Source organism: Arachis ipaensis, chromosome B5 (genome assembly GCF_059453495.1).
Source record: "Arachis ipaensis isolate K30076 ecotype BB chromosome B5, ASM5945349v1, whole genome shotgun sequence".
Taxonomy (NCBI): domain Eukaryota; kingdom Viridiplantae; phylum Streptophyta; class Magnoliopsida; order Fabales; family Fabaceae; genus Arachis; species Arachis ipaensis.
In genome coordinates this window covers 71,742,464-71,769,323 of record NC_142440.1, presented here as the reverse complement: position 1 = coordinate 71,769,323, position 26,860 = coordinate 71,742,464, and the positions used below count along the sequence as shown (strand labels likewise).

At 38.3% G+C, this 26,860-nt stretch overlaps 2 protein-coding genes across 2 annotated transcripts; one reads left to right on the top strand and one right to left on the bottom strand.

Annotated features, from left to right (window-relative positions):
* Positions 1-7,796: 7,796 nt before the first annotated feature.
* On the bottom strand, positions 7,797-8,612 carry LOC110262853 (lysM domain receptor-like kinase 3). Its single transcript, XM_021103497.2, has 4 exons — positions 8,487-8,612; positions 8,282-8,371; positions 8,111-8,189; positions 7,797-7,963 (listed from the first exon to the last, which is right to left on the bottom strand). Exons 1-4 carry the CDS (start codon positions 8,610-8,612, stop codon positions 7,797-7,799), a joined length of 462 nt encoding a protein of 153 aa, XP_020959156.1.
* A 2,214-nt stretch (positions 8,613-10,826) lies between these two features.
* On the top strand, positions 10,827-12,215 carry LOC148564603 (uncharacterized). Its single transcript, XM_088487062.1, has 2 exons — positions 10,827-10,939; positions 11,486-12,215. The coding sequence occupies exons 1-2, from the start codon at positions 10,827-10,829 to the stop codon at positions 12,213-12,215; spliced, it is 843 nt and encodes a 280-aa protein (XP_088343188.1).
* The last annotated feature ends 14,645 nt before the right edge of the window (positions 12,216-26,860 follow it).

Sequence of the window (26,860 nt, the reverse complement as noted above, 5' to 3'; positions counted from 1 at the left end):
GAACAATCCCCGGCAACGGCTCCAAAAACTTGCTGCACGAATCCCCACACCTTCGTACAACTATACCAGCAAGTGCACTAGGATCGTCCAAGTAATACCTGAGCGAGTCAGGGTCGATCCTACGAGGATTGTGGTTGTAAGCAAGCTATGGTTATCTTGCAGGTCTTAGTCAGGCGGAACCAATAAGGTTGTTGGATTGAGATAAGGGCAATTAGTAACAGAAATATGATATAAATTACTTTTTATATTAAATAGAATCAGTAATAGGAATATAGTTGAGGATTGGAGTTGCTTAGCCTTTCTGAATTAACTCTGGTGTTACTGTCTCTTTTGCTTGTGAATGATCTTTTCCATGGCAGGCTGTATGTGATCAACGCCATTGGCCGTGGTCATCAATCTCCTTTGCTTCAGATCAAACGCCATTGGCCATGGTCATCCAATCTGAACGAGGGTGAAGCTCTAGCAGTTCATTCTCCTGGCGATCCTACTCAAAATGCAACAGACAAGGTAGAATCTTTGGGATCAGAGAATGCTACTTCTTTGGGTTCTAGCCTCTACCACAGAGACCCTAATCTCCCCAGAAATTGGCTGAACTGGTGTCTCGAGAAGTCCCCAACGAAGTCATGGATTAGCCATCTGAGAGATGTATAATCAAGCTGGCAGTTCGCGCTTTTCAGTCATGTATTCACACGAACCCAAGTAGACATGGGTGGTTGTTAGGCACGCGGTCCTAGTATGATGAACAGAGCTGATTGTCACTGATCATCCTATTCACCATGTTGAAGAACGAGTATACATCTTAGAAATAAATCAAACACAGATCGAAGAGAAATAGTAATACTTTTATTAATTCATAGGACTCAGCAGGGCTCCTCCCCTCAACCTAGGAGGTTTAGAAACTCATACTGAAAGAAAATACAATGGTAAAGTGATTATGTTCGTAAAAATTCCTGAATAACATAAATCTAATCCCTTAAATACTAAACAAATGACTAGTAAGTGTAAAACAGTCTTTTAAGTACTAAAATCCACTTTTGGGGCCTACTTGGTGAGTGTTTAGGCTGAGCTTTGATGAGATCCACATGCTATGAGGTCTCTACAGTGTTGAACGCTGTCTAGGGGGTCCACTTTGGGAGTTTGGATGCTGGTCTCTTCTCCTTGGGCGCTGGACGCCGGAAAGGGGGCTGGAGGGTGGCGTTGGACACCAGTTTTGGGCCTTCTAATCTGAAGCAAAGTATAGACTATTAAACATTACTAAAAATATCTAGAAGTCAACTTTCCATAGCCATTGAAAATGCTGCATTCAGACATCTGTAGCTCCAAAAAACCTCTTCCGAGTGCAAGGAGGTCAGATCTAGACAGCATCTACAGTGCTTTCTCTGTCTCTGAATCAGACTTTTGCTTCAGCTCCTTAATTTCAGCCAAAAAATACATGCAATTGTATAAAAACATACAAACTCAAAGTAGAATCCAAAAATGTCAATTTAACACTAAAACCTATAAAAACTTAATAAAAACTAAAGAAAACATACTAAAAACTATATGAAAATGATGCCAAAAAGCGTATAAAATATCCGCTCATCAACTATGTTCAAGGGTTTCAATCTTGGGCCCTTTTCAAAGGTAGTGTAAAGAGAAATAAACCCTAGAGGTCGGATCGGAATACCTCCCTGGCCAAAGAGGGTATTTGGGTATGTTCTCAAATCCTTTTTTTAGATGTATCTTGCGGGAAGATTTTGTTACTCCTCCCATGTGAATCCTCTAGCAATCATATGAATGTGCCTCTCAGGAGTTCGTAGCTGTCGATCTCGTCGAACCTTGTCTTCTTCATTTCTTTTCCTCTTTCCCTGATCATCCGACCTGTCTACTGAATACCTATCCAACGGACCTTTTCCTAGCCAACTTTTTTATTACACTTTTTAAATCATAGCAATCATTGGTGGAATGACCATAAATTTTGTGGTATTCACAGTATTCTGACCGACTTCCATCTTTTTTGTTTTTGATCGGCCTGGGAGGTGAAATGTTTTCTATATGGCAGATCTCTCTGTAGACGTCAACAAGGGACACTCGTAACGAGGTGTAGTTGTGATACCTTTGAATTTTGTCCGAGTTATATTCTTCTTTTTTCTTTGATTCCTTCTCTTTGTCTCAAGCTGCATATTGATTGTGTTGTCTCGGAGCTGGTTCCCTTAAACAAGTTGTTTCTTCCATATTAATATACTTCTCGGCTTGCTCTTGCACCTCGTACAAAGAGGTCAGGTTCCTCTTTAATATGGATTGGGAGAAGGGTCCTTCTTTGAAGTCATTGACTAGTCCCATGATAATCGCCTCGGTTGCTAGGTTTTGAATCTCCAAGCATGCTTTGTTCAATCTTTCCAAATAAACCTATAGATATTCTCTGACTTCTTATTTCACTCCTAAGAGGCTTGGTGCATGCTTGACCTTATTCTTTTGAATGAAAAATTGGTAACGAAGCTTCCTGCCAAATTGTCAAAGCACATGATCGATCTAGGTGGTATACTATCAAACAATTTCATAGCCGCTTTGGTTAACGTGACCGAAAAGGCTTTGGAACAAGTTGCATCCAATGCGTCTGTCAAGTACATGCTGCTTCTAAAATTGCTCAGATGATGTCTCGGATCGGTGGTTCTATTATAAAGATTCATGTTCGGGCTCTTAAAGTTTCTAACAACTTTAGCCCACATGATTTCTTCTATGAATGGATCTTTGCCTGTCAGAAGTATTTTCTTCTCAGTCAGCTCAGGTTCTTCTACCCTTAAAGTTGGACTCGACTTTCAAGAACTTTTCTTCTAGCTCCCTTCTTCGTCGAACTTCCCTTCTTAGGGCTTTTCCAGATTCTCACTCTCGCCCTAGCTCCTGCTCGAGTTGTTCCATCGGACCTTGATGTCCATGGACAAGTCCCATGATCTTCGTGGGATCCCTTGTCCCGGATGCTTTGGGTAGGTGTACTTTCGAGCTTATCCTATGTCCCTCCATATTCGATGGTTGTGCATCTCTGGCTACACGTTTTCCTCTATCAGCTCGGGGAGGTATGACTAATACTCGTTCGTCGTTGTCTTGTTCTTCCTCGTCATTATGTCCATCTTCTGAGATTCGTCTGCCATCGTACGGTCATGGTTTCTAGGTCCCCAGCAACAGTGCCAATGTTTCGAGGGTTACTTGAAACTAGGTTGTTTTGGGCTTGAACATGAGGTCCAAACGCCTTTGGTTGATTTGACCGACGTTTTCTCCAACGAGGATGAATCTGTTCGAGTTGTTCGTGAGAAGAGGTGGGAATGGTACCTGGAAAGGACTTTGATGCTTAAGTTGGCATGAGTTTAAGCAGATTTTTTAGTAGATTGGGTTTGAAGAATACCTAAGGGTGTCAGAAAATTGATAAGTGTAGATGTAGAGTCAATAACCACTTTTTGAGTAGTTTACCTTTGATGGTGGGTTGGTTACTCCCTTTTAGTAGGGAGGTTATTGATATCTCCTTTTTGGATGAATAGGAGAGATAGTAGGAGTCAGTTACTTATTTAGATAAGTAGGGATGAACTCAAGTCGCCGTGTCTGACCTCTGTGAGATCGGGTAGATGTTGATCTGGATAATACCTATAGATTATGCTTTATTCATTTTGGGCCTGACTAATTAGTGGGTCAATGTATAAACAATTGGAATGACTAAATAATAAACCTAATAATCCACCTAATTCTATAAAATTGACATTTGTCAAACTTTTTTTTATATCATTAATAAGTATTTCTCTCTCTTAATTATTAATTTTTTGTTCCTATTGTACCACTTATTTAGTTTTATATCCTTTCTTATTCGTTCATATTCTCTTTATATTTTTCTAAACATACAAATATAAAATAATGACATATTATTTTTTAGAGCCTGAAAATTAAAAACTCTTTCATATGTCATAATCAATCTCCTAAATCAACTACAAGAATTATTTGACACATAAATTAAATTACTAAAATTATTAGAATATTAAGATAGAAATAAAAAAATTTTATTTTTATATAATTTTGCTTTTAGGTTAATTGGTATACTAGATTTGTGGTTTTACTTTGATATTCAGTTTTCGTTGATTTGGTTTATTTTTGTTATATACGAGAGATAATTATTTTATATATAGATATATATACAAACAATTCATAAAGTTCATATTAAGTCATATCACTGCTTAATTATTATAACATTCTTAAATTCAATGTAGAAAAAAATTTAATTAATCTATGTTATTCTTTATATTACTAAATTTTATTAATCTTAGTAGACCTTCTAACAATTTATAATATTAATAGATTAATTATGTTATTGATTGTTTGAGTATATATATATATATATACTATTTGGCCAGCAAAAACTATATATACTTTATTTTATTTAGTATTATTAGCCAACTGTTAGTATATTTTAATATAAAAATATCAAATATAATTATTAATTTAGTTTAAAAAGATAATAAATTAAGTTTGTTATTATTTAAAAAAATTTTGTGCATATCATAGTCTAGTAAAAATTATTATTATTATTATTATTATTATTATTATTATTATTATTATTATTATTATTATTATTATTATTATTATTATTATTATTATGTCAAATAATACATTCATTTGTTTCTACTTTATTGCTTAAATTATCTAAATTATAAAACTAGTAATACATCACAGAGTTGTTATTATTAATTTATAAACTGTATTTCACTTTTTATTATTTATATATTTAAATTTTTTTTAGAATTATTTACTTAATTCTATAATAAATGATATTTTAAAATTTAAATAATTTATTAATTAATTTGTACTTATTATACCATGCATTCAAAAATTTATTAAAAAAATATTAATATAATAAATAAAAAATAACTTAAAAAATATTGTATCAAAATTTTTTTAAGATAAATAGATCCTGACAAATAAACTTTTAACCAATTTAATTTTAAAACACGTTGTTTTATACGTCTATATGAATAAGATAAATAAATTTTTGATCAATTTAAATTTAGAGATAAATTGATACTTGTCTTTTTTTAACTATTTACGTTAGCACTTAACGATTTAGATCTCAGCCGTTTCTATTCGTGTTTGAAAAAAAAATTCACAAAAAGACCATGTTATTTTATGAAAATGAAAAACAGGACCGAAATATTTTCTTTTTTTTTTTTTATCAGATATTACGTTATCTTTCGTAAAATGGGATAGAGACTGGATTAAAAATTTACTAAATTTTTTTTTTGTGAAAAATATGCAAGTTATATAAATATTCATATGTATTTACATATCCACTTAATACTACAAAGTTTTTGTTTATTTGTGATAGTTTTTTTTTTATTTGTGGAGGTTTATAACCCCACCAAATAGTTTGTGAGGTTTCTAAAATTCCCAAAATTTGAGGTACCATGAGATCTTTTGTGCGAAATTTTTAGAAACCTCCACCATCTATTCAGTGGGGGTTTTGTGTGTGTTTAGTGAGAGTTTTATATTGAACTTTTGTGGCAGTTTTAAATCACTTTTATAATTTAAAACCACCAAATATTAACTTTTTAATTTAACAAAAATTAACTATTTTATGAGATTTTTAAACCTCCACAAACTCTATAATTATTTATTTATTTTTAATTTCAAATAATTCATTAATCTCATTTCATTTACATATTCTCAAATTAGAAATCTATTTTTTAATATCAAAATTTAAAATTATAAATTAAAACAAAAAAAAAACTTTAATATATGACATCTGTATTCATTTTATATATTTATTTAATCATTAATTAAATAAAAATCTCTAAAATAAGTCTTTGTTCTTTTATTCTACTATTAAATTATATTCAAAAGATAAGAAGAAAAATTTAGTTAAATATGACTAACAGAATAAGTATGAAAAGAGGTTTAGTTCAATTCTTCGTTAATGGATATTCGGATCTAACTCCAAAGTCTATGTTACATGAACTAAGCCATAGTAATTTTAGAAGAACTGGATTAGAGTTAAAATCACAGAAGAATGATAATTGATATTGAAATTATTAAGTAAATAACAACTATAGAGTAAACCATATTACTCCAATTAGCTGTAACTGAACAATCTAAAAATTGTTCTTGAGAAGAGAACATAGAAAGAAGAAAGAAAAATATTGAACCAAAACTTTTTAGTACTTTTTTGGATCAATAACAACCAAGATAATCATTATAATCATCGTGAAAAAAACACTTTCATCTAAGAAAAACCTTCGTTGGATTCACAAACTCTGCATCCGAAATCGCGGAATCCTCAAATTGGCTTGCATCATCTTCTTCGGCTAGGGCAGGGAAGTTAAGATCTATGAAACTCTCTCTTCCAAGCTTTGAGGAACTAGTGGTGGTAACCAACGACAAGTCCGACAAGGACCACCAATGCTGTTCCCTGCAACAAAGCAGAGGGAATTATAAGAGATAATCATTGGTTAACAAAACAGGAGAATTAGTCAGAGAAGTTTAAAATCACAGGTTAGGCTTGAAATTAGGAAGTTTCATTAGTCATCATCTATACTAAAAAGTAATATAAAATCCAAATAATTTATCAAGTAAGTTAAGGAAGAAAATAAAGAAAGAACAAAAATGGAGATATGGAAGAAGCATGATAAGCCAGGGTCTAAGTTATGATTGTGGTCAAACTGAGTTTGAATGAAATCTTTCGATGGATGAGGTTCATTATAACTTGATTAGTTATAATGATCACAAATTGGACATTAGTTGTTCAATTCTTCTAAGATCCATTCTTCTAAAAGTAGTTGAGAGAAACTAGTTGCTTGCAGGTATTCTCAACTAAAGAAGTATATCAAATCTGTCGTATAAATGCAATCCATCCTTGCTAGTATTATTTTTACTGTTCTGTGGTAAGAAATTATACAATGTACCACAAGAATTCTTTTCAAAATAAATATTATCTTTAAATATCACGATCGAGTGACCAATGTCTTTCTGTTGACATTATAGAACATAGTAAAGGTAAGATGGAATTACCTTTCCCTCTAGTACTCTGACTTACTGTCATGATTGTTTAAGAGCTGGACTCTGCAACAAGGAGAAGTAATGATGGTCAGATTCAATTAAAGAAGCAGGAAATAAGAGATGCAACATAAGCCATCTCCGCTTTTTAAAAGAAGTTTGCAGCTTATCATTTTAAATATTTTAATGATGCATAATTGATGGAAGTGGAAACTTGCAAAAGATATAGAACAAACCGTAGAGTCCTTAACAGAGCCATCTTCATCGATAACTTGTTCTATCATTTTAACTAAATATCGATTAAAGACAAATTCCATGATATGCAAGCACGTTTAGGTAAGAAAAAGCTATCAAATACATAATAATATTCATAATTTATAGATCCAATAACTTCTTTCACCATTTACCACTTCTGTAAGAGGCATGAAACGACTATATCAGTCCTTGTCTTCCTTTATGGCCACTTTTAGATCACCTTGCAATGTCTTAGCACATTGCAAAAGAGCCATGACATCCCTTGCCTCATATCCATTAATCGGCATACTTCTCCTACCTTGCCGAATAGCAGCTTTCACTTAGAAGAATCTTAAATCAACAACTTGACAGAAAAGAAAGTAGAAGTTACAAAAAGCATATCTAAATTAAAAGAGGTATAATCAATAATCACTTCACACAATAATATAGCCCACAGCTATAGTTTCCCAATGCTTACTCAATTTTGGGCCATATGCAATCTTTAGGTAATATTACAATAAACGAAAATTGCAAAATAATGATTATTGCCAAAAATATTACAATAAACTAACCTTTCCATGGAAGTCTTTATATATTAATATGTTAGCAGGTTTCACATCACGGTGGATATAAATAGGAACAGTGTGTTTATGTATATATTCAAGTCCTCTTGCTGAATCCAGAGCAATTTGCACCCTTGTTGACCATGCCAAAGGTTCTCTCCCTGGAATCATGTTACCAACATTGTCACTAGTATGATAACAAAGATTAAATGTTGAATTCGGTACTTAAGAGCATAAAATCATAAACATGCTTAATTTTGGTACATAATGTAATGTGTTATGACATGAAAATATGAATGTGATCTCACCTGTACCATGCAAATATTGGCTTAAGTTTCCATTTTCAATGTATTCATACACAAGGAAAGATATCCCTCGACGCAATATCTAATCAAATGCACCTAAATTGATTAGAGACAAGTTGAGATTCACTGAATGCCATAGAAACTCGACCTTTTGGTGTAGAAGAAAGTAGTTACCAGATTCAAGTGATGAACATGTGTTAAGACCTTCAACTCTGAAAGAAACTCTGTTGATGCTTGAACATCCATATTCTTAATTGCTGCTTTCTACATAGAATAAAATTATGCAGATAAAGAACTAATGGTTAAAGATAATTTATTTGTCCTTTTAATTCTAGAAGATTATATAACATTATTAAAGATATAATTGGCTTGTTCTTACTTGGCCTCTCAATTCTGCAAAATAGACAGCTCCGAATCCACCCTGACCAATTTTGTTATCAGAGCTGAAGTTATTTGTAGCCTTGGCTAGTTTTTGATAAGAGAATTCCATCGATTTTGCTGCCATAATTGCTGAAAGGCCAGAAGCACTAGCAGCTGTGGATCCTGAAGTTTCATATTCACCACTGCTAGATGCTTTACAAGGATAAGGAAGAAAGAAACAAAAAGTGTTATTATTATGAATTCATGATCACAATATAATTAATTCATTGAACATTTTAACATTATGTCATAGTTAATATAACTTAATCAACTAGAAAGAAAAATCATCTTCCATGATTTTTATAACTGCACATATCAGTTTTCCTAAGTCAAATTACTTTGAATGTGTCAAACTGAGATTCACATAAAACAAGCCAGATAGAAATGATTTAAAAACAAACCTCAAAGTCACTTGAAAGTTCTTTGTCTAATGATGTAAGAAGATCTTCTCCATGAGCTGAAGCCTAAGCTGCGTGAATCAACTCACGCTGAGCTGAATTTCTATGAGACAAGATTTTTATTATAAGTCCTTCGTCCGTTCCCCATCCTGCAAAGACATTTCATATTAACAACAACTTGTAGCAATAATGAAAGATTTTGTATTAAAAAAGTAATTTCCCAAATCTAGTAGGGCTTAATTGTTTGATTATTTTTGTCTTAAAAAAGGAAAAAAAGATCATCATATATTTGTTTTTCTCTGTAATTCTAATTGCCACTACACATTGAAACACACAAGCAGAAAACAACATCTTGCTTATAGTTCACATAGGCTACCTATTATTGCATTTGGTAATACTTTGATCTAATTGAATTACATATACAGATATTGGAAACAGGAGCAAATCAAAATCTCTAAGGAGGAAACTACACAAATATGATCATCGCAATCTATCATGTGCTTATAATATTATGCTATTCACTTTAGCTTTTTCACAATCAGAAAAAAAATCATCTTCCATGATTTTCATATCACTCTAATATTTCCTAATGCTAATTCAAACACCAAGCATTTTGTTGAAGCTATTGGTGCAGCTTTTATCACTTGTTGGTTAGTTGATATTAATAAACTGAATTTGTCTAATTCGTTGATCAAATGCATGGACACAAGAAGGAGCATTAAACAATTCATTTTGGAAAACTTTTCTTCTGATTTTGTAATTTTCACATTCAAATCCTGTAGTGATGAAACCCACCTAGCATCATTTGCCAGAGGAATATTTGATTCAATAAAACAGTTTTTTTTGTTCTCAACATATAGCAAACATGCACATTAAACATCCATTCAAGATCTCATGAATGTAGGGGTGGCAAGTGGGGAAGCACGCCTAGTGAGGCGGTCCCAGAATCCCAGCCCGCCCCGCTTAACAGCGGGCTGGCGGGCCAGCGAGCTAAACCTGCCAAATATTCTCTTCTTTTTTTTTACTTTTACTATTAAATAATATATATAAAGGCATAAAAAAATATCTTCTATTTTTTACTTTTAACTATTATAATTTCTAAAAGTATAAACAAATTATAATTTTTATATTCACAAACATTAAAGTATTTGTAATTATAAATATCTAATAAACATAATTATAAACCAAGCTTTCATCCAAAAATAATTATAAATATTATTCCCAAAGTAAAATAAACATAATCCAAAACATAATTATAAATATTGTCTCTAAAACAAAATAAACATAATCCAAAACATTCAATTTTCATCTTCATTCTCTTGTAAGTTGGGTTGGGGAAAGTTGGATTTTGACGAAAAAAATTGTAAAAATACCCCTTACCAAAAAAAAATTAAGCCCGGCGGGGAAGCCCGCCCCGCCCCGCCAAAGCCCACGGTTTAAGCGGTGCAGGTTAGGCAGGCTTTTGCTATTTGGCGGTCCCAATTTTTCAGTCCAACCCGCCTTTTTTGGCAGGTTACGCGGACCGGCCCGGTGGGTTTATGCCTGTTTTCCTACATGAATGGTACCAGTAGATTACACGAACATAAGAATATGTTATAAGCAAATTATATAAGAATAAAAATTACTAATAGAATAAACTACGTGAGTCACTACTGAATTAAATAATATGAAGAAGAAGAAGAAGAAGAATACAAGCGGCAGCTCAAAGGAGAAAACAGATCTGAAACAGTGGCTCGATTCAGAAGCTTTCGACGCGACAACTACAGCAGCAACGATGGCGGAAACTACGACAGCAATGGCGGCAGAAACTGCAGCAGCAACCGTAGCTACAGAGCAAACAGATCTGAAACCATAATGTTGATAGATGAGGTGGCTCGATTGAGAAGCTTCCTACAACAACCATGACGAAAACAACGGCGGAACTGGCGACTGCAACGGCAGCGGAACCAACGACTGCAACGGCAGCGGAACCGACTATCACAACGGCGGCAGAACCGGCGGTGAAGAACTTAGGGTTTTGTCAGCCATTCTCTTTTCTTCTCTCTAGTTCGGTCTCATTCTGTAAAACTAAGAAGAAGAGAGTTTTTTTTTAGAGAGTTTAAATCTTAATTATGAATTAATTATTAGGGAGAGTTTTATAAATTGTCATAAATAAAGTGTATTTTGGAGATTTTTAAAAACCTCCACTAAAACCTCTTTCAATTAAATATAAATATTGTAGTGTAATTAAATTTTGAGATAAATAGTTTTACCATTTCTTTGCGGACAATATCGTTGAGATTCTCTTACAAAGAATTTCTTTAATTTGAATAAAAAACTTATAAATTCTAGGGTGGTATTTGGCCCAATACTTTTTTCTTTTTTTTTTTTTTATGATTTTAGGTAAAATTTGTGTTTTCAATTGCTTAAGGGAAGAACATAAAAATACATTATACTCTATTTTGGCCAGCGACAGACCCTTAAATGGAGCTCAGATTCGCGACGGATTAGTCTTCAACCTGTCGGGTTGGGGGATACCGTTTGGGTAAACCCGTTTAAATTTGCTCTACTCTATTTCCAGTCAGCAAGGACTTGTCATCGGGGAGTGTGGTTTTTGGGATGGGCTTGATTGGATTTGGAATTTTCAATGGAGGAGGGCACTGTTCCAATGGGAGCTGGAGCTTGTCAATCAACTGCATGAGAGGTTAAGGCCAGTGAGGTTGTCATCAGGTAGGGAGGACAATGTGGTGTGGAAGTTTGAAAATAAAGGTATTTTCTCTACTAGTTGTGTGATCCAGGCTATACAAGCGGAGACATTATCAGCTGAGATAACGAGTTATAGCTTCACGAGTTCCATTTGGAAAGGTTTCGTCCCTCCGAGAATTGAGCTCTTTGGGTGGTTTGTGCTAGTGGGTAGAGTTAACACCAAGGAGCGGCTGACTAAACTAGGAGTCAACATTCTGGGGGATAGTATGTGTGTACTGTGTACCAAGGAATTAGAATCTGTTGAGCATTTATTCCTTAGGTGTGAGGTAACATGGCAGGTGTGGTGCAAGTGGCTGAGGTTACTAGGAAGGGAGTGGGTGATTCCCGGAACTGTTAAAGAAATGTTTGAGAGTTGGCATGGAATGCATAATAGACAACAGGGGAAGAAGATGTGGATGTCAGTGTTCTTTGCAGTGATTTGGAACATCTGGTTGGAACGGAATGCACGAATCTTCAAGAATGCAAGAGCAAGTCTGGAGGTCATACACACAAGGACGTTGATGAGCTACACGGAATGGAGTGGTGGTGATCCTGGGGGAGGATGAGAGTACTGGGGATAGTAGGGGTTGGTTTATTTGTTGGTAGCTGGTTATGTGTCTTCTTTTTTCTTTTATTTGCTCCACTTTAATGTGTTGAGCTTCCTTTGTTTCAAAAAAAAAAAACATTATACTCTACACCAATTTACAAAATCATGCAATATAGCACTAATATTTTAAAATTATTATGTGTATATAAAAAATTAATTATTCAATTAATTATTATATATTTATTAATATTATTATTATTATTATTTTGATATTTAAGTATAGCAATATATCAAAGATAGTAAAAGAAAAAACATAATAACAGAATAACAACCAAGACATACTTACCGTATATTTGTATATGAAAATATGTATTTTTAATTTATTTTTAATTTATATTTTGTATTAATATGCATTTTATATAAGCGATTTTTTTTTGCGTACATTTATCATAATTAATAACATATACATGCGGTAATATTAGAAAGATAATATTTAAAATTATTTTATTTAATTTAATATTCATAATTATATAATATATATATATATATATATATATATAATTATATAGTTATTATATTTCGTATTACTCAATTATTCTAATAATAATTAAAAGGTATAAAATAAAATAAGTGATAATAAAAAATTATAAAAAAATTTTTGATGAGATAAAAAATTATAAAATAAACTACTTTAAACTGATTTTTTTTGTCTCCGTATTTTGTTTATACAAAACTCAACTACTATATATTCCCGGGTGCAGTATTTGACCTAATTAAAATCCCCTCATCAATTACTTTGTATATGCATTACAACCAAGCATATATAACACCGTTACCCCACGTATCTGTGACATAAAAGAGTCGTGTTTGTAGGAATTAAATAGGATAACATCAATCACAATTCGTTAAAATGACTAATATAAATGTAAACTAAATGCGTGAAAGTATATATATGTCCCCCATTTAAAGTAGCCTACATTGATGTACTTCCAAAAAGACCTCCGTCAAAGTGGCGAAGGTTGATACATGTACAAGATGTCTCCGGTACGGGTTGAAGGGTGGATCGGGAACCTGCGGGCAAGGCTGGAGCCGGATTGCTTGACTGGAGCGATGGGAGGTGGTACCTGCAAAGACATTCCGACGCTCAAGTCAGAATGGATCTAAGAGGTAGAAAGTGTGAGGGATGAATGAATACCTGGAGGGACTTGGGTCCTCTTATTTATAGATGATGGGTGTTCTTATCTTATCTTATCTGATCAAGATAAGACGGACGTGTGAATTCAAAAGTTGGTTAGGGCCGGTTTTTGGGCCTTTCGGAGTTGGACCCGGGAAGCCGGGTAAGGTGCAGTCCTGGGTTTAGGATCCGTGGCCCGGATCCGTAACAGTTGCCCCCGCAGCGGGAGAGCGAGCGAGATCGGTCTGTCGCTGGGAGACGTTTGTTTTTCGTTTGTGGGCTCAATTTTTCTCGGGTGCCCGTCTGGTTCCTTCGAGATGAGGTTGGTGTCTTAGTTTCGTGTCGTGGAAGATTCGTTTGACCGTTTAGGCCTGACGTGACTCTTCCGTATCAGTCGCGTCTGTTGCGTTCTTCGAGGCGTTACTTTTTTCGATGGGGGGTATTTATTGCGAGCCGTGTTTTTTCTCTTTTGCCCTTACATTTGCTTTGCTTTCTAGGGGTATTTTCGTCATTTTACTTTTTCAAAACCGTTTTGGTTTTCCTTCTTCAGTTCCCTCATTTTGCTTTTACTTCTCTATTGCTTCTTTTTCCAATCAGAGCATTTTCCATTCTCCATTTCTCTTTCTGCGGTTTCGACTGATCTTCTTCTGCGGCACTTTTCCTTCGGGTTTACTTCCTTTGGTTTATCAGGTTGGTATTTCTCTGTTTCTTTTTGCTTCTTCTGCTCTGTCTTCCGCTGCATTTTTGTTTTGTTTTTGCTAAGTGTAGTTTTAGAGTAGTTTTGTGGTAGATAGTTCTGTTGTGTCCCGTAAGGGGGGGGCGAGTGCCACCGTACAATTTGGTGGTGTGCGGTGGCGGTGTTTGTTTTTGGTTTTCATCCGCCGTTTTCTGCCGTGAGGTTTGGCTGACGGTGGTGCTCGTCGATATTTTAGGTATGGCTCGCCGAAGGACGGAGGGTGTGAGGGCTCCGGTGGCCCCGGCGGGGGGTGTCCCTGGTCTTTTTTCTTGGGTCACTAGTGACGTCTGGGGGACGCCGTCGCGGATGACGGAGGCGGACCTCCAACGGCTCCGCGATGAAGGGGCTGTTTGTGGGGGTGGCGATGCTGAATGCCACTATGAGCTTTCCCTTCCTGGGGTTGACGAGAGGGTTTGCTATACCAATCTCGACTCCCCGACTGTGCCGGATTGGATGTGGGTGTATGAGGCGATGTTTACCCGGCTTGGTGTTCGGCTTCCCTTTTCTCCATTTGTCCAGCAGTTATTGAACCGGTGCTCCGTGGCGCCGTCCCAGCTACATCCGAATAGCTGGGCGGCGATACGGTCTTTCAAACTTGTCTGTGATTTTTTAGAGCTACCTGCCTCAGTAAATGTTTTCCTTTTCCTCTTCTTGTGTACTCTTCCGACTAAGGAGGGGAAGCACAAGAAGGGGTATGTGTCTTTCAGAGATCAGCCCCATCGTCGTGTTTTCGGTTTGTATGAAGATTCCTTTCACGGTTTTAAGAGTGGTTATTTTAAGGTTCGTCCCGCGGGGGGACATCATCCTTTTTGGTTGACGTTGGAGGGTGAACGTCGGTTACTGGAACTTTAAGCCGGGCCCGTCGGTGTTTACTCGGATTTCGAAGGAGTTCCTGTCCCCGGAGGAGCGGGATATTGCTCTCGTTCTGTGGCAGTTATTTGGGGAGCGTCCTCTTAATCCTCGGGACGTGATGGTTGATCAGGTTGCTTGCCGGTCGTATGTTGGTGTGTGTCTGTTCTTTTCTTGGTTTTTATGTTTTGTTTCCCGTTTTCGTAACTTGGGATTTTTTGTATTTTTTGCAGTTGAGATGGCTGGTGGCTTGACATCTTTGTCACGTTTGAAGGCGGCGATGGCCTAGGAGGAGGGGTCGTCGTCCCCCGCTACTCTTGTTTCTAACCCCGTTGCGGGGTCACGGGCTGCTTCTCAGGAGGTAATTTCCTCGAGCGCGCGGGTCGTCGCCCAGGTTTCTCCTGGCCCTGCGAACTCGCCTGAGGTTGTCGTGGTGACGGCCGCTGAGGCTTCTCGGAAGAGACAAAGGCATGGGGAGCCGAGCAGCGAGACCTTTGAGGAAGAGGGTCTTGTGCCTAGTGTGATGGATCGGCGCTTTGATGCCCCGGGATTCATTGATGAACACTTGATGCCTGGTGCGGAGCCGTTCTTTGATGGCTGTGATGTCTCTTTCCAGGCCAAGTCGGTGTATCGTGCTCTCCTCCGGTCAGCCATTGTCGTTCGGAAGGCTAAGCCTGTGATGGCACAGGTTGGTTTGCTGGATAAGAAGCTGCGTCATTCTCAGGCCGAGGTGGCTAAGTTGAAGGAGGAGCTTGAGGCTGCCGAGGCTGCGAAGGAGAAGGCTTTGAAGTCTTCAGAGGAGGCTGGGGCGGAGATCCTTCGACTTTCTGAGGTTGAGACTTCGCTTCTTTCCTAATTGGCAGAGGAGCGGCAGCGGGCTTCAGATGCGGGTTCTCAAGCTGCCGTGCTTCTCGCCGAGTCGGAGGCTCTGAAGGCCGAGGTCGCTGCCTTGAAGAGGGAGAAGACGGAGTTGCTAGCTGATGCAAAGGATGCAATTGCGGCTACCGAGGAAACGATGAGGGCTCAAGCTTCAGTGCTGGCTCCTGGTGCGGATGTGTCCGTGATGGAGGCCTTCAAGACTGTTCGTGATGGCCAGATCGTTGACCTCGAGTAGCTTTTATCTTTATCTCTTTGGATTTTTCTTTAAACTGTGTTTTGGATATTTTCGGATGGCCAAGGGCCGTGTATTTTGAGATTTCGGAACACTTTACTTTCGTTTTAATAGTGTTTATTGGCCGTCCGGGCCTTTTTGTATGTTCCGTTGTTGCATTGTTTTTGGGCCGTCCGGGCCTATCGTTCATTCCGTTTTAGCCTATTCCGTGTGTATTTTATTTGTTTCCTCGGACCGTCGTTTGGTCGGGTTCTTTTGTGGATATCCGCGTGTTTGGGCCTGGGGGGTGATCAGTCCCCCAGTTGTGGCCGTGTTTTTGTTCCGTATTTGGGACACTTAGGAAAATAGAAATAGCTGTTTTAATGGAATTTTTATTGATGGTTGGGCCTCGTTAAAACCCTCCGTTGATGGCGGGAAAGAGTACCCGAGTTTAAAACTTAGATGAGAAATCAAAAAAAAAAACCTTAGAAATCGTAAACTGGTAGGAGAAGTACTAAAAATAAAAACAAAAATGAGGACAAAGGTGCGACCTTTCTAGGCGTAGTATCGTCGCAAGTTGGCGGCGTTCCATGTCCTCGGAACTTCGTCGCCGTTGAGCCGTTCGAGTTTGTACGCTCCTTTTCCGATTACAGCCTTGATTCTGTATGGTCCTTCCCAGTTGGGGGTGAGCTTCCCTTCTCCTGGGGTCGGGGGACCGATATCGTTTCGTCGTAGGACGAGGTCGTCGGCCGCGAATTCTCGCCGGATGACTCCGTGATTGTATCTTAGGCTGATTCTCTGTTTTAGGGCTAGCTCCCTGAGATGGGTTATGCTTCTTGTTTCGTCAATGAGGTCTCGTTCTGCTTCCTCGTCGTTACGTCCGACTGTTTTTCTGGGGCTTGGGTCTCCAATCTCTACCGGAATGACCGCCTCAACACCGTATGTTAGTCGGAAAGGTGTTTCTCCCGTGGTCGTCTGAGGTGTGGTTCGGTATGACCATAGGACCGATCCGAGTTCATCGGCCCATAGTCCTTTGGCTTCGTCGAGCCGCTTTTTAAGTCCTTTGACGATTATTTTGTTTGCGGATTTCACCTGTCCGTTTGTCTGAGGGTGTTCTACCGAGCTGAAACGGTGAGATACACGTAGCCCCTCTAAAAATTCTCTGAATTTTTTGTCGGTAAATTGGGTTCCGTTGTCCGAGATAACGATCTCGGGGATCCCGAATCGGGCGATGATCTGTCGCCAGAGGAATTTTCGGCATTGGGTTGCCGTTATGGAGGATAGGGGTTCGGCTTCGATCCATTTAGTGTAGTAGTCTATGGCGACAATGAGGTATCTAAGTTGGCCGGGTGCCGTAGGGAAGGGTCCGACGAGGTCGATGCCCCAGGTGCCGAACGGCCGTTCTGCCGATATGGTGCTGAGCTGGTGCGGCGCGGCTTGGTGGATATTGGCGTGCCTTTGGCATTTGTCGCAGTTTTTAACTATTTGTATGGAATCCCGGATAACCGTGGGCCAGAAGTAGCCTGCTCTGATGACTTTTTGGGCTAATGTTTTGCCTCCGACGTGGTGGCCGCAGCAGCCTTCGTGGATTTCACAGAGTATGTACTCCGTGTTCTTGGGTTCGATGCATTTGAGCAGGGGTTGCGAGAATCCGCGTTTGTATAGCTGTCCTGCGACAATGGTATAGTTGGCGGCTTCCCTTTTTATTCGTTTTTCCTCTTTGGGGTCTGGTGGCAGTGTTTCATCGAGGAGGTATTGCAGGATAGGATAGGTCCAAGATCCCTGGTTTGAGATTGTCAGGTGAGCGTTGGTCGTTGTTGACACGGAGGGTGTCTTAACGACTTCCTGGATTAGCGATTTGTTACCGTGTCCGGGTTTGGTACTGGCTAGTTTAGAGAGTAGGTCTGCCCTGGCATTTCGTTCCCTAGGAACGTGCTGTATGGTAACGTGTTCGAATCCTTCCTTTAGTTTGTTTACCTTGGCGAGGTATTGTTGGAGTAGGGGATCTCGTGTCTGGTAGTCTCCGTTAATTTGGGAACTGACTACCTGTGAATCGGTATTTACTTCTAGGACCTTTGCTCCGACTTCCCGGGCTAAGGATAGGCCTGCTAAGAGGGCCTCGTATTCTGCTTGGTTGTTTGACACTGGAAATTCGTATCGTACCGACTGTTCGATCGTGATCCCGTCTTGGTTTTCGAGTATGACTCCGGTGCCTCCGAAGGTGGAGTTTGACGAGCCGTCGACGTGTAGTTTCCATGATTCGGGGGTGAGATTTCCCGGAGTCATCTCGGCGATGAAGTCGGCCATGGCTTGTGCTTTGATCGCATTTCGGGGTTCAAATTTGATCTGGAATTGAGATAGTTCGATGGACCACGCTAGCATTCTTCCCGCTAGGTCGGGTTTCTGCAAAACCTGCTTGACCGCTTGGTCGGTTCGAACCGTCATGGGATGAGCTTGGAAGTATTGTCGTAGGCGCCGGGAGGCTGTAAGGAGTGCGAAATCTAGCTTTTCTAAGCGTGAGTAGCGAGCTTCCGCATCCTGTAGGACTTTGCTTATGAAGTATACGGGTTTTTGCTCCTTTTTCTCGTTTTCACGGACGAGTGCTGCTGCGAGTGCCTCTTCCGTTATGGAGAGGTACAGGTAAAGTGTTTCCCCTGTTTGGGGTTTGGCGAGGATTGGTGGTTCCGCTAGGACCCTCTTGAAGTGTTGGAATGCTTCTTCACATTCCGTCTCCCATTTAAAAGGGGCTCCTTTTTCCATTAGTTTGAAGAAAGGGATCGCTTTTTGAGCCGATGCTCCGAGGAAGCGCGATAATGCCGTCAGTCGGCCGATAAGCTTTTGGATGTCTTTAAGGTTTTTGGGGCTTGTCATCTCGAGGACGGCGCGACATTTCTCCGGGTTTGCTTCAACTCCGCGTTGCGTAATCATGAAGCCGAGGAACTTCCCTGCCTCCATTCCGAAGGCACATTTTGCCGGGTGGAGTCGCATTTGGTGCTTTCGTAGGGTGTTCATTATGACCTTGAGGTCGTCGGTTAGTTGTTCGCCGGATTCAGTCTTGGCGAGCATGTCGTCTATGTAGACTTCTAATTTGTTTCCGGACAGGTCTCGAAATATCTTGTTAACAAGAATTTGATAGGTGGCTCCAGCATTTTTCAAGCCGAAGGGCATTACAGTGTAGCAGTACGTCCCGTCCGGGGTGATGAACGTTGTTTTCTCTTCGTCTGGTCGGTGCATCGGAATCTGATTGTAGCCGGAATATGCGTCCATGAAGCTGAGGTATCGGTGACCGGATGCAGCGTCTACCAATCCGTCGATGTTTGGTAGGGGAAAGGCGTCCTTCGGACAAGCTTTGTTGAGGTCCGTGTAGTCGACGCACATTCGCCATTTCCCGTTAGATTTTTTCACTAGTACGACGTTGGCTAGCCAGGTCGTGTAGGGGAGTTCCCGGATGAAGTTGGCCTCGAGTAGGGATTTAACTTGTTTTTTGACTTCGGTGGCTCGGTCTGCTGACATTTTTCTTCTCCTTTGTGCCACTGGTTTAGCTTTGGGGTCCACGGCTAGACGGTGGGACATTAGGTCAGGTTTTATTCCCAACATATCGGCTGGTGTAAATGCGAACAAGTCTCTGTTCTGTTTCAGGAGTTGGGAGAGTTCTTCTTTAAGATCGTATGGGAGGTTCCTATTAATGAAGGTGTATTCTTCCTTGGTTGGCCCTATTTGTAGCTTTTCCATGTCTCCTTCTGGTTCTGGCCTGGGTTGGCCGTCTTGTCGTGCATCTAGGTCGGCTAGGAATACTCCGGCTGCGTCTCGAGATTTTTTCCTTAGGGCTAGGCTGGTGTTGTCGCATTCGGCTGCGACCTCTCGGTCCCCGTGGATGGTACCGACTGAGCCGTCGTCGGTTCTGAACTTCATGAGGAGGTATTTGGTAAAGATGACTGCAGAGAAATCGTTGATTGTTTTTCTTCCGAGAATCACGTTATAGGCTGTGGAGTCTTTCAGGACTACGAATTCGGATAGGATTGTCTTTTTCTGGTTGCTTGTTCCTATGGTGATGGGGAGGGTGATTGAGCCATCTGGTTTGAGAAAGTTGTCCCCAAGTCCCGTGACGCCGTGGCGGTGTGTTTGGAGGTTGTCGTTGTGGAGTCCGAGTTTATCGAAGGCTCCTCGGAAGAGGATGTTCGAATCTGCCCCGGTGTCTACCAGTATCCTTCGTACTAGGCCTGTTCCAATTCTAGCTGAGATGACGAAGGGGGCATCTTCGGCTGAGGTGCCGTGTTGGCAGTCCTCTGGTAAGAACGTTATCGTATTGTCGGCCGCGGAGATTGGGGCTTGGTTTTTTACAGCCATTACCTTGAGGTCTTTCTTTATTGTTAGTTTTGACTTGCTCGGTACGTCCTTGCCTGTGATGACGTTTACTATGATGGTCGGATCTCCCTCTGGGCTTTCCCTGGGGGGTTGCTTTTGGGTTCTCGGGTTACGCCCTTCTCTCTCCGACGACCTGTCTCTCTCCTGGCGTCTCAGTTCTCTGATGATTTTGGCAAATTCTGGGAGTTTGCCGTCTCGTATGGCTTGTTCCAGGGCATCTTTAAGGTCGAAACAATCTTGTGTTTTGTGACCGTAACCTCAGTGGTATTCGCAGTAGAGGGTTTTGTTGCCTCCTGTCCTTTCTTTGAGTTGTCGGGCTTTCGGAATGATGCCTCGATCTACTATTTGGTGGTATATCTCGGTAATTGGTGCTGTCAGGGGCGTGTAATTAGAGAATTTGCCTATTCTCGGTGGTCAGCTGGTCGGCCTGGGGTGGTCCCGTTGATTCTCTTTGGGTGTTGGGTTATGGTGAGAAGCTGAATTGCCGCGTTGGGTGTTGCCGTGCTGCCGCTTGTTGGCCGCGACGACCTGGCTGACTTCTTCGTCGTTGATGTAGTCTTTGGCGACATTCTGGATCTCATGCATGGTCCATACCGGTCTGGTGGTGAGGTGTTTGCGAAAATCTTCGTTCATTAGCCCATTGGTCAGGCAAAGGCTTGCGACGGAATCCGTGAGTCCGTCGACCGTTAGGCATTCGTCGTTGAAGCGGTCGAGGTATTTTCTTGTGGATTCCTCTTGTTTTTGTGTGACCCCTAGTAGGCTGATGGGGTGTTTGGCTTTAGTGATCCTAGTAGTGAACTGGGCCATGAACTTTCGTGTTATATCGTGGAAACTGGCTATGGATCCGTTTGGGAGGGCGTTGAACCATTTGATCGCTGGCCCGGCGAGGGTTACCGGGAAGGCTCTGCATCGGACCGCGTCGGCCGCTCCTTCTAGGTTCATTCTGGCTTCAAAAGCCGTTAGATGTTCTTGGGGATCCTTAGTTCCATCGTACTTCATATCGGTAGGTTTGTCGAAGCCTTTGGGGAGTTTTTCTCTTAGGATTCTTTCTGTAAAGGGTGTAGCTCCCATTATTATATGGTCGTTTCTCGTGCATTTGGTGTTTCGGTCCCTCCGATCTTCGTCTGAGTAGTGTTGATAACTCAGATCTCGGGAAGCGCTGCGGTTATGTTTCTTGTTGTATCGCCGTTCTGGCGATTTCTCGTGTCTGTGGTCGCGTGAGGTGCTGCAACCGTCTCTTCTGTCGTGTCGTCGGGTTGGCGACCTACCGCAGCGAGACCTTGATCTGGAGGTTGCATGGCTTCCGTGTTCGTTGTTGTGTTTTTCTTTATTGGTTATCTTGCCTTCGAGTTCCTGGACCCGGAGGCAGAGATCCTGGATGATCTGCGCCGCTTTGTCCCTGGCTTTCTCAGGATGTCGTCGGTCCGTGACGTCGTGGTCGTTCGTGTGTTGGATAGTACTTGCTATTCTCGCTTGGTTTGTGACCTCCCGGTGCTCAGGGGTTGGGTTAAGCGGTTGAGAGTCATCCTGGCTTGAGGGGGTTTCTTCTAGGATGTCCCCCATCTGGCTTTGCTTGGCGCAGGGTCCCCACAGACGGCGCCAATGTACAAGATGTCTCCGGTACGGGTTGAAGGGTGGATCGGGAACTGCGGGCAAGGCTGGAGCCGGATTGCTTGACTGGAGCGATGGGGGTGGTACCTGCAAAGACACTCCGACGCTCAAGTCAGAATGGATCTAAGAGGTAGAAAGTGTGAGGGATGAATGAATACCTGGAGGGACTTGGGTCCTCTTATTTATAGATGATGGGTGTTCTTATCTTATCTTATCTGATCAAGATAAGACGGACGTGTGAATTCAAAAGTTGGTTAGGGCCGGTTTTTGGGCCTTTCGGAGTTGGACCCGGGAAGTCGGGTAAGGTGCAGTCCCGGGTTTGGGATCCGTGGCCCGGATCCGTAACAATACAGATAAACAACATTAACTAATAATTTGACATCATATTGTGTGTGTTGTTTTTTCCCTTTCTTTTATCAATATATTTTTAAATAATACTACACATTTAAATTTTTTGTTAGTTAAATCTAATTAAGTTGATTTAATATAATAAAAATTAATTATGACTAATATTATTTTAAATTTTATTATTTAATTTTGTTAGATTTAATTTATAAAAAAAACTAAAGATGCAATATTACTTTATGTTTCCAAACTTGCAAGAATAAAAAAAGAAAAAGCTAAGGTTGGTTATAACAACGAGTAGTAGTAAAAGATTTGCGATCTTGCATTACAAAATCCTTGTCTAGTTTCCTTACACGTATGACATAATTAATAACAATCAGTCATGGTTTGTCTTAATGAAAGTGATTAAAAAACACTGATTGCAAGAATCACGGTTTATATATATATCATTTCAAGGTAAAATCTGAAATAAGATTTTATTGTCTTTCTTACAAATCTTATCAACAAATATTAAAAGAATGGTAATACTACGGAGAAAAGAAAAATAATATAAATTTATTTTATTTAATATTTATTAATTATAATAATAATTAATTGATACGACCGTTATAACTCGATTAAGACGTTATAACTCGGTTATAAATATTATAGTTCGGTTATTTATATATCAAAAACGTATAATAACGTTTGCCATTATTTTTCATTTAAACGAGATATTTGGAAAATGTAACGGAATATATCTCATTCCAAATATAAAAGAAGGTAAAAAAGTTGTTTAGAGACATTGCAATTTGTAAAGTCTATTATTTATTGGCTAACTTGAGTGTCGAAGTACTTTTTGTAAATGTTCACTTCTCTTTAGTCTCTTATTGTCGAAATATAACTCATCCTGACGAAAAATTTGCAAATACTTATGGCAGACGAATTATATAATGGTCAACCTCTATACAAATATTAATAAATATTAAATAAGATAAATTTTAATTATTTTAGTTGATTTTTTATTATGTTTCAAATATTATTGTTAAAAGAATTATGGACTCAACAATGACATTACTCACTTTGCTCTATTGATCGAAGACAATTAATAGACTCGTTAGTTCAAGTGGTTGTTAGAAATAATATAGAAATAAAAGTGGAAGAAAGAATACTCTGTGTAGAGAAAAATTTATAGGTTAATAGAATTTATTATTTTTGTCAGTATTTTTAATTATTAATTTAATTTATTTATTTTAATAGTTTAAAAATATATTTTTAATCTGTACTTTTAAAAATTATTAGCTAATTGTTAGTAAAAGATAATAAATTTTGACGATCCTCTAACATTTTTTGTATATAGATATATTTGTAGAAATATATTTTTCAAAAATATTATTTACACACCGAATAAGTCATTATATATTTATGTGTAAATACAAGTATACTTTAACTCATTTTTAATATATATTTTATATTTTAATATGTATTTTATACTGATGATTGATTTTGATGGCTGACTTTTGTATATACTTAATATAATTGTATTTTTTTTATTAAATAACATCAATGCCTTATCCCCCGCTACAAAAAATACGCTTAGAACCGTCGAATTTATAATCAGATTCATTATTATAGTCCAATGATAATATTATATTATTACTATCTGATTTACCATCGAGTAAGATTCGCCAAAAAATCCTCATCGAAAAGCATTTACTTCAGATTTTGGACGTCCGACGCTAATGCTTCAATTATTGTCATCGGATTTATCCGACAATAATTGAGGACATGAAAGATGACATATCCGTTGATAATTCAGACGACAATAAATAGACAATTTTGATTTTAAAAAATTGAAAAAAATGATTACTGAAAAATTAACTTTCTATTAAATATAAATAATATAAAAATTAATATTTTCCAGGATTGGTATTTTTACCATCAATATTTATATTATTATTAAACATAATAGAAACTAAAGATTATTTTTTATTAAAATAATAAAATTTAATTATTCTTTTAGTTCTTATAATTTTGTCAAATTTTCAATTAGGTTTCTATACTTTTTTTTCTTTTTTCAATTGGGTCTCTGAACTAATATTTTCTTTTCAATTAGATCCCCTTGACAGCAAACGTTATAAAAAAAACATTAAAGAAGAGTAACCAAATCAATCGTCAAACCATTCTAGCTATTAGTATACTAATTTAGAAATTTAATCCATTCAACAGTGTTTTAATTGGAGTAACCGAATTATAATAAAATAATATATAAAATTATAAATAAACATACAAAAAATAAACCCAAATAGTTAAGTTATAACATTTTAACTAATATTTTTATGTTATGTTATATTATAACTATAATTATAATTATTTCACTATAATTGAAATTTATGATATTTAAATTCGAACTACATTTATTAAGAACTTTTAAGTTTTAATTATTTTTGATTTTTTCTAAAATAAAAATATATCTTTCAATATATATCTATTTTTGATTATATGAATTGAAAATTATTTATATTAATATTTTAAACGTAAGTTAGTATAAAAAATAAATTAAATATATATTATAAGAATGTTATGTTCATGGCTAAGGCCTAAATGGTCTAGTCCAGCAAACAATTAGTAGGAAAAATGTGTATCTTGAATACTTTGAGACCCAAATGAAAGTCCATATCTACTCACCCTAATATATCCCTCATAAGTTATAACTCTCTTCTATCAGCAGTCACCGATCCCACCATAACTTCCTTCATATTCATTAGCAACCACTATAAAATTTAAAACGAGAAAAAGGAGTTCCTCAAGAAGAATGTAACCTGTTGCTACTCAGATCACCGTTGCCACACTGTCACGGATTCACCCTGCGACGCACCACACTAGAAGCATCGTCTCTACGTCCTGTCACTACAAAAAAATCACTCAGCAACACTTTTTTTAAATTACATTTAAAAAGCGTAGCCTATTTATATAATAGACTACACTTTTCTCTATATTACCTTTTTATATGAAATAGGAAACACAGTTATGACATTACTTAAAAGTGTCTCTTTAAATATTAAAAAGATCACTCATAAAGCCTAGCCTTCTCTTAATATTTATAGATATACTTTTCTCACCAAAGAGAGCACTTTTGAAGAATAACCTATTCTTTATATTTTAGGTGCGCTTCAAAAATGTTTCCTAATATAAGAGCTCCAAATATCCGTACACTTAGTAAATTTTTTGTTGCCTTTTCATCATACACTACACGCCCGCGCTTCACCTTTCCCCACTTCACCCTTCATCAGAGAAGAAAGGGTCGCACTTTCGCCACTTCACCCTACACCACTCACCTTCGCCCTTCTCCACTCATCGTTGCCCCTCTTCCCCACTCACCACTTCACTTTGCTCACCACTCGTCGCTATTGCCGTTCCTTATCTTCTTCATCTTCGTTTACCATTGTAATCATCGTCGCCGCACCTTTGTTGTCTCTGCACTCACCGTTGCCGCTCACCCTCGTCGTATTTGTGCTCACAGTTGCCGTTCAACCTCATCAGCTCTGCCTTCACCGTTGCCTCTCACCCTCGTCATCTCTGTGTTTATCGTCGCCGGTCGCTCACCATTGTCGTCTCTAAACGCTCAGTATCGTCGTCTCTGCGCTCACCATCGTCGAGAAGGTATATGTATTGATTTTTATTTGGTTTTGAAATTTGGAAGGTCTAGGATTCCGATTGAAGGGTTTTTGATTTGGGGCCTGGTACACTAATTTGTAAGATATGCATTTGTGAATTGTGAATTGTCATTTGGTGAACAATAACATATATAATGTGGCTATACATTATAACTTATGCTTATTAGTGCAAGATTGATTGAGCATTAATGTTTTTCTTTTTCCTTGGCAGCAATTTGATATACATTTATGTGTTGAATGATGAACACTGACTGAATTTCTGTGCCAATTAGTCCATAGAGCATGAATTCACCATCGACGAGTTCGTTTCCTTAAGAAGGATGGGTGTGTATATTCTTATCCAGCAGACCAATACGTGGGGAGATAACCTCAAAATTAATGTCAATTTAAGTGCATCCATTCCCTTGATTGATGAAGCCGACATTAAGTTTGATAGTCAGGTACGACGAGTTTACAAAGTTTCTTGTTATGTTTTCTTGGGAAATGAGAATGCCTATTCTGCCTGCTAATCGAATATGTTTATGTTGTTTGTTGCCTAGTGACGAACAGATTTTTGCTAGTAAAGAATTTCACAAAAATAATCACGTTGTAAGTATAGTTTCTAAACCAACAAATTAAAGAATCCTTTCGTACAAAAACTTGTTTGTCACTAAAGCAAACCCAATAAAAATAATAACCGAAGTATTTAAACCTCGGGTTGTCTCTCAAGGAATTGCAGGGAGGTGTAGTTATTATTGGTTATGAGATTGTATCTTTTTGGGTTTTTGAAATAAGAGAACAAGAAAAAGTAAATGATAATGAAAATCAAATGATAAAAAGGTCTTAGTAAGGTTTGGTG

Excerpts from the sequence above, each read along its gene's own strand:
- LOC110262853 (XM_021103497.2), bottom strand. The coding sequence starts at position 8,612 with ATGGCAGCAAAATCGATGGAATTCTCTTATCAAAAACTAGCCAAGGCT. Across the intron at positions 8,372-8,486 it reads TTGCAGAATTGAGAGGCCAA|AAAGCAGCAATTAAGAATAT; the intron begins GTAAGAACAAGC and ends TATTCTATGTAG. Across the intron at positions 8,190-8,281 it reads ATGTTCATCACTTGAATCTG|ATATTGCGTCGAGGGATATC; the intron begins GTAACTACTTTC and ends GCATTTGATTAG.
- LOC148564603 (XM_088487062.1), top strand. The coding sequence starts at position 10,827 with ATGACGAAAACAACGGCGGAACTGGCGACTGCAACGGCAGCGGAACCA. Across the intron at positions 10,940-11,485 it reads CCGGCGGTGAAGAACTTAGG|TCAGCAAGGACTTGTCATCG; the intron begins GTTTTGTCAGCC and ends CTCTATTTCCAG.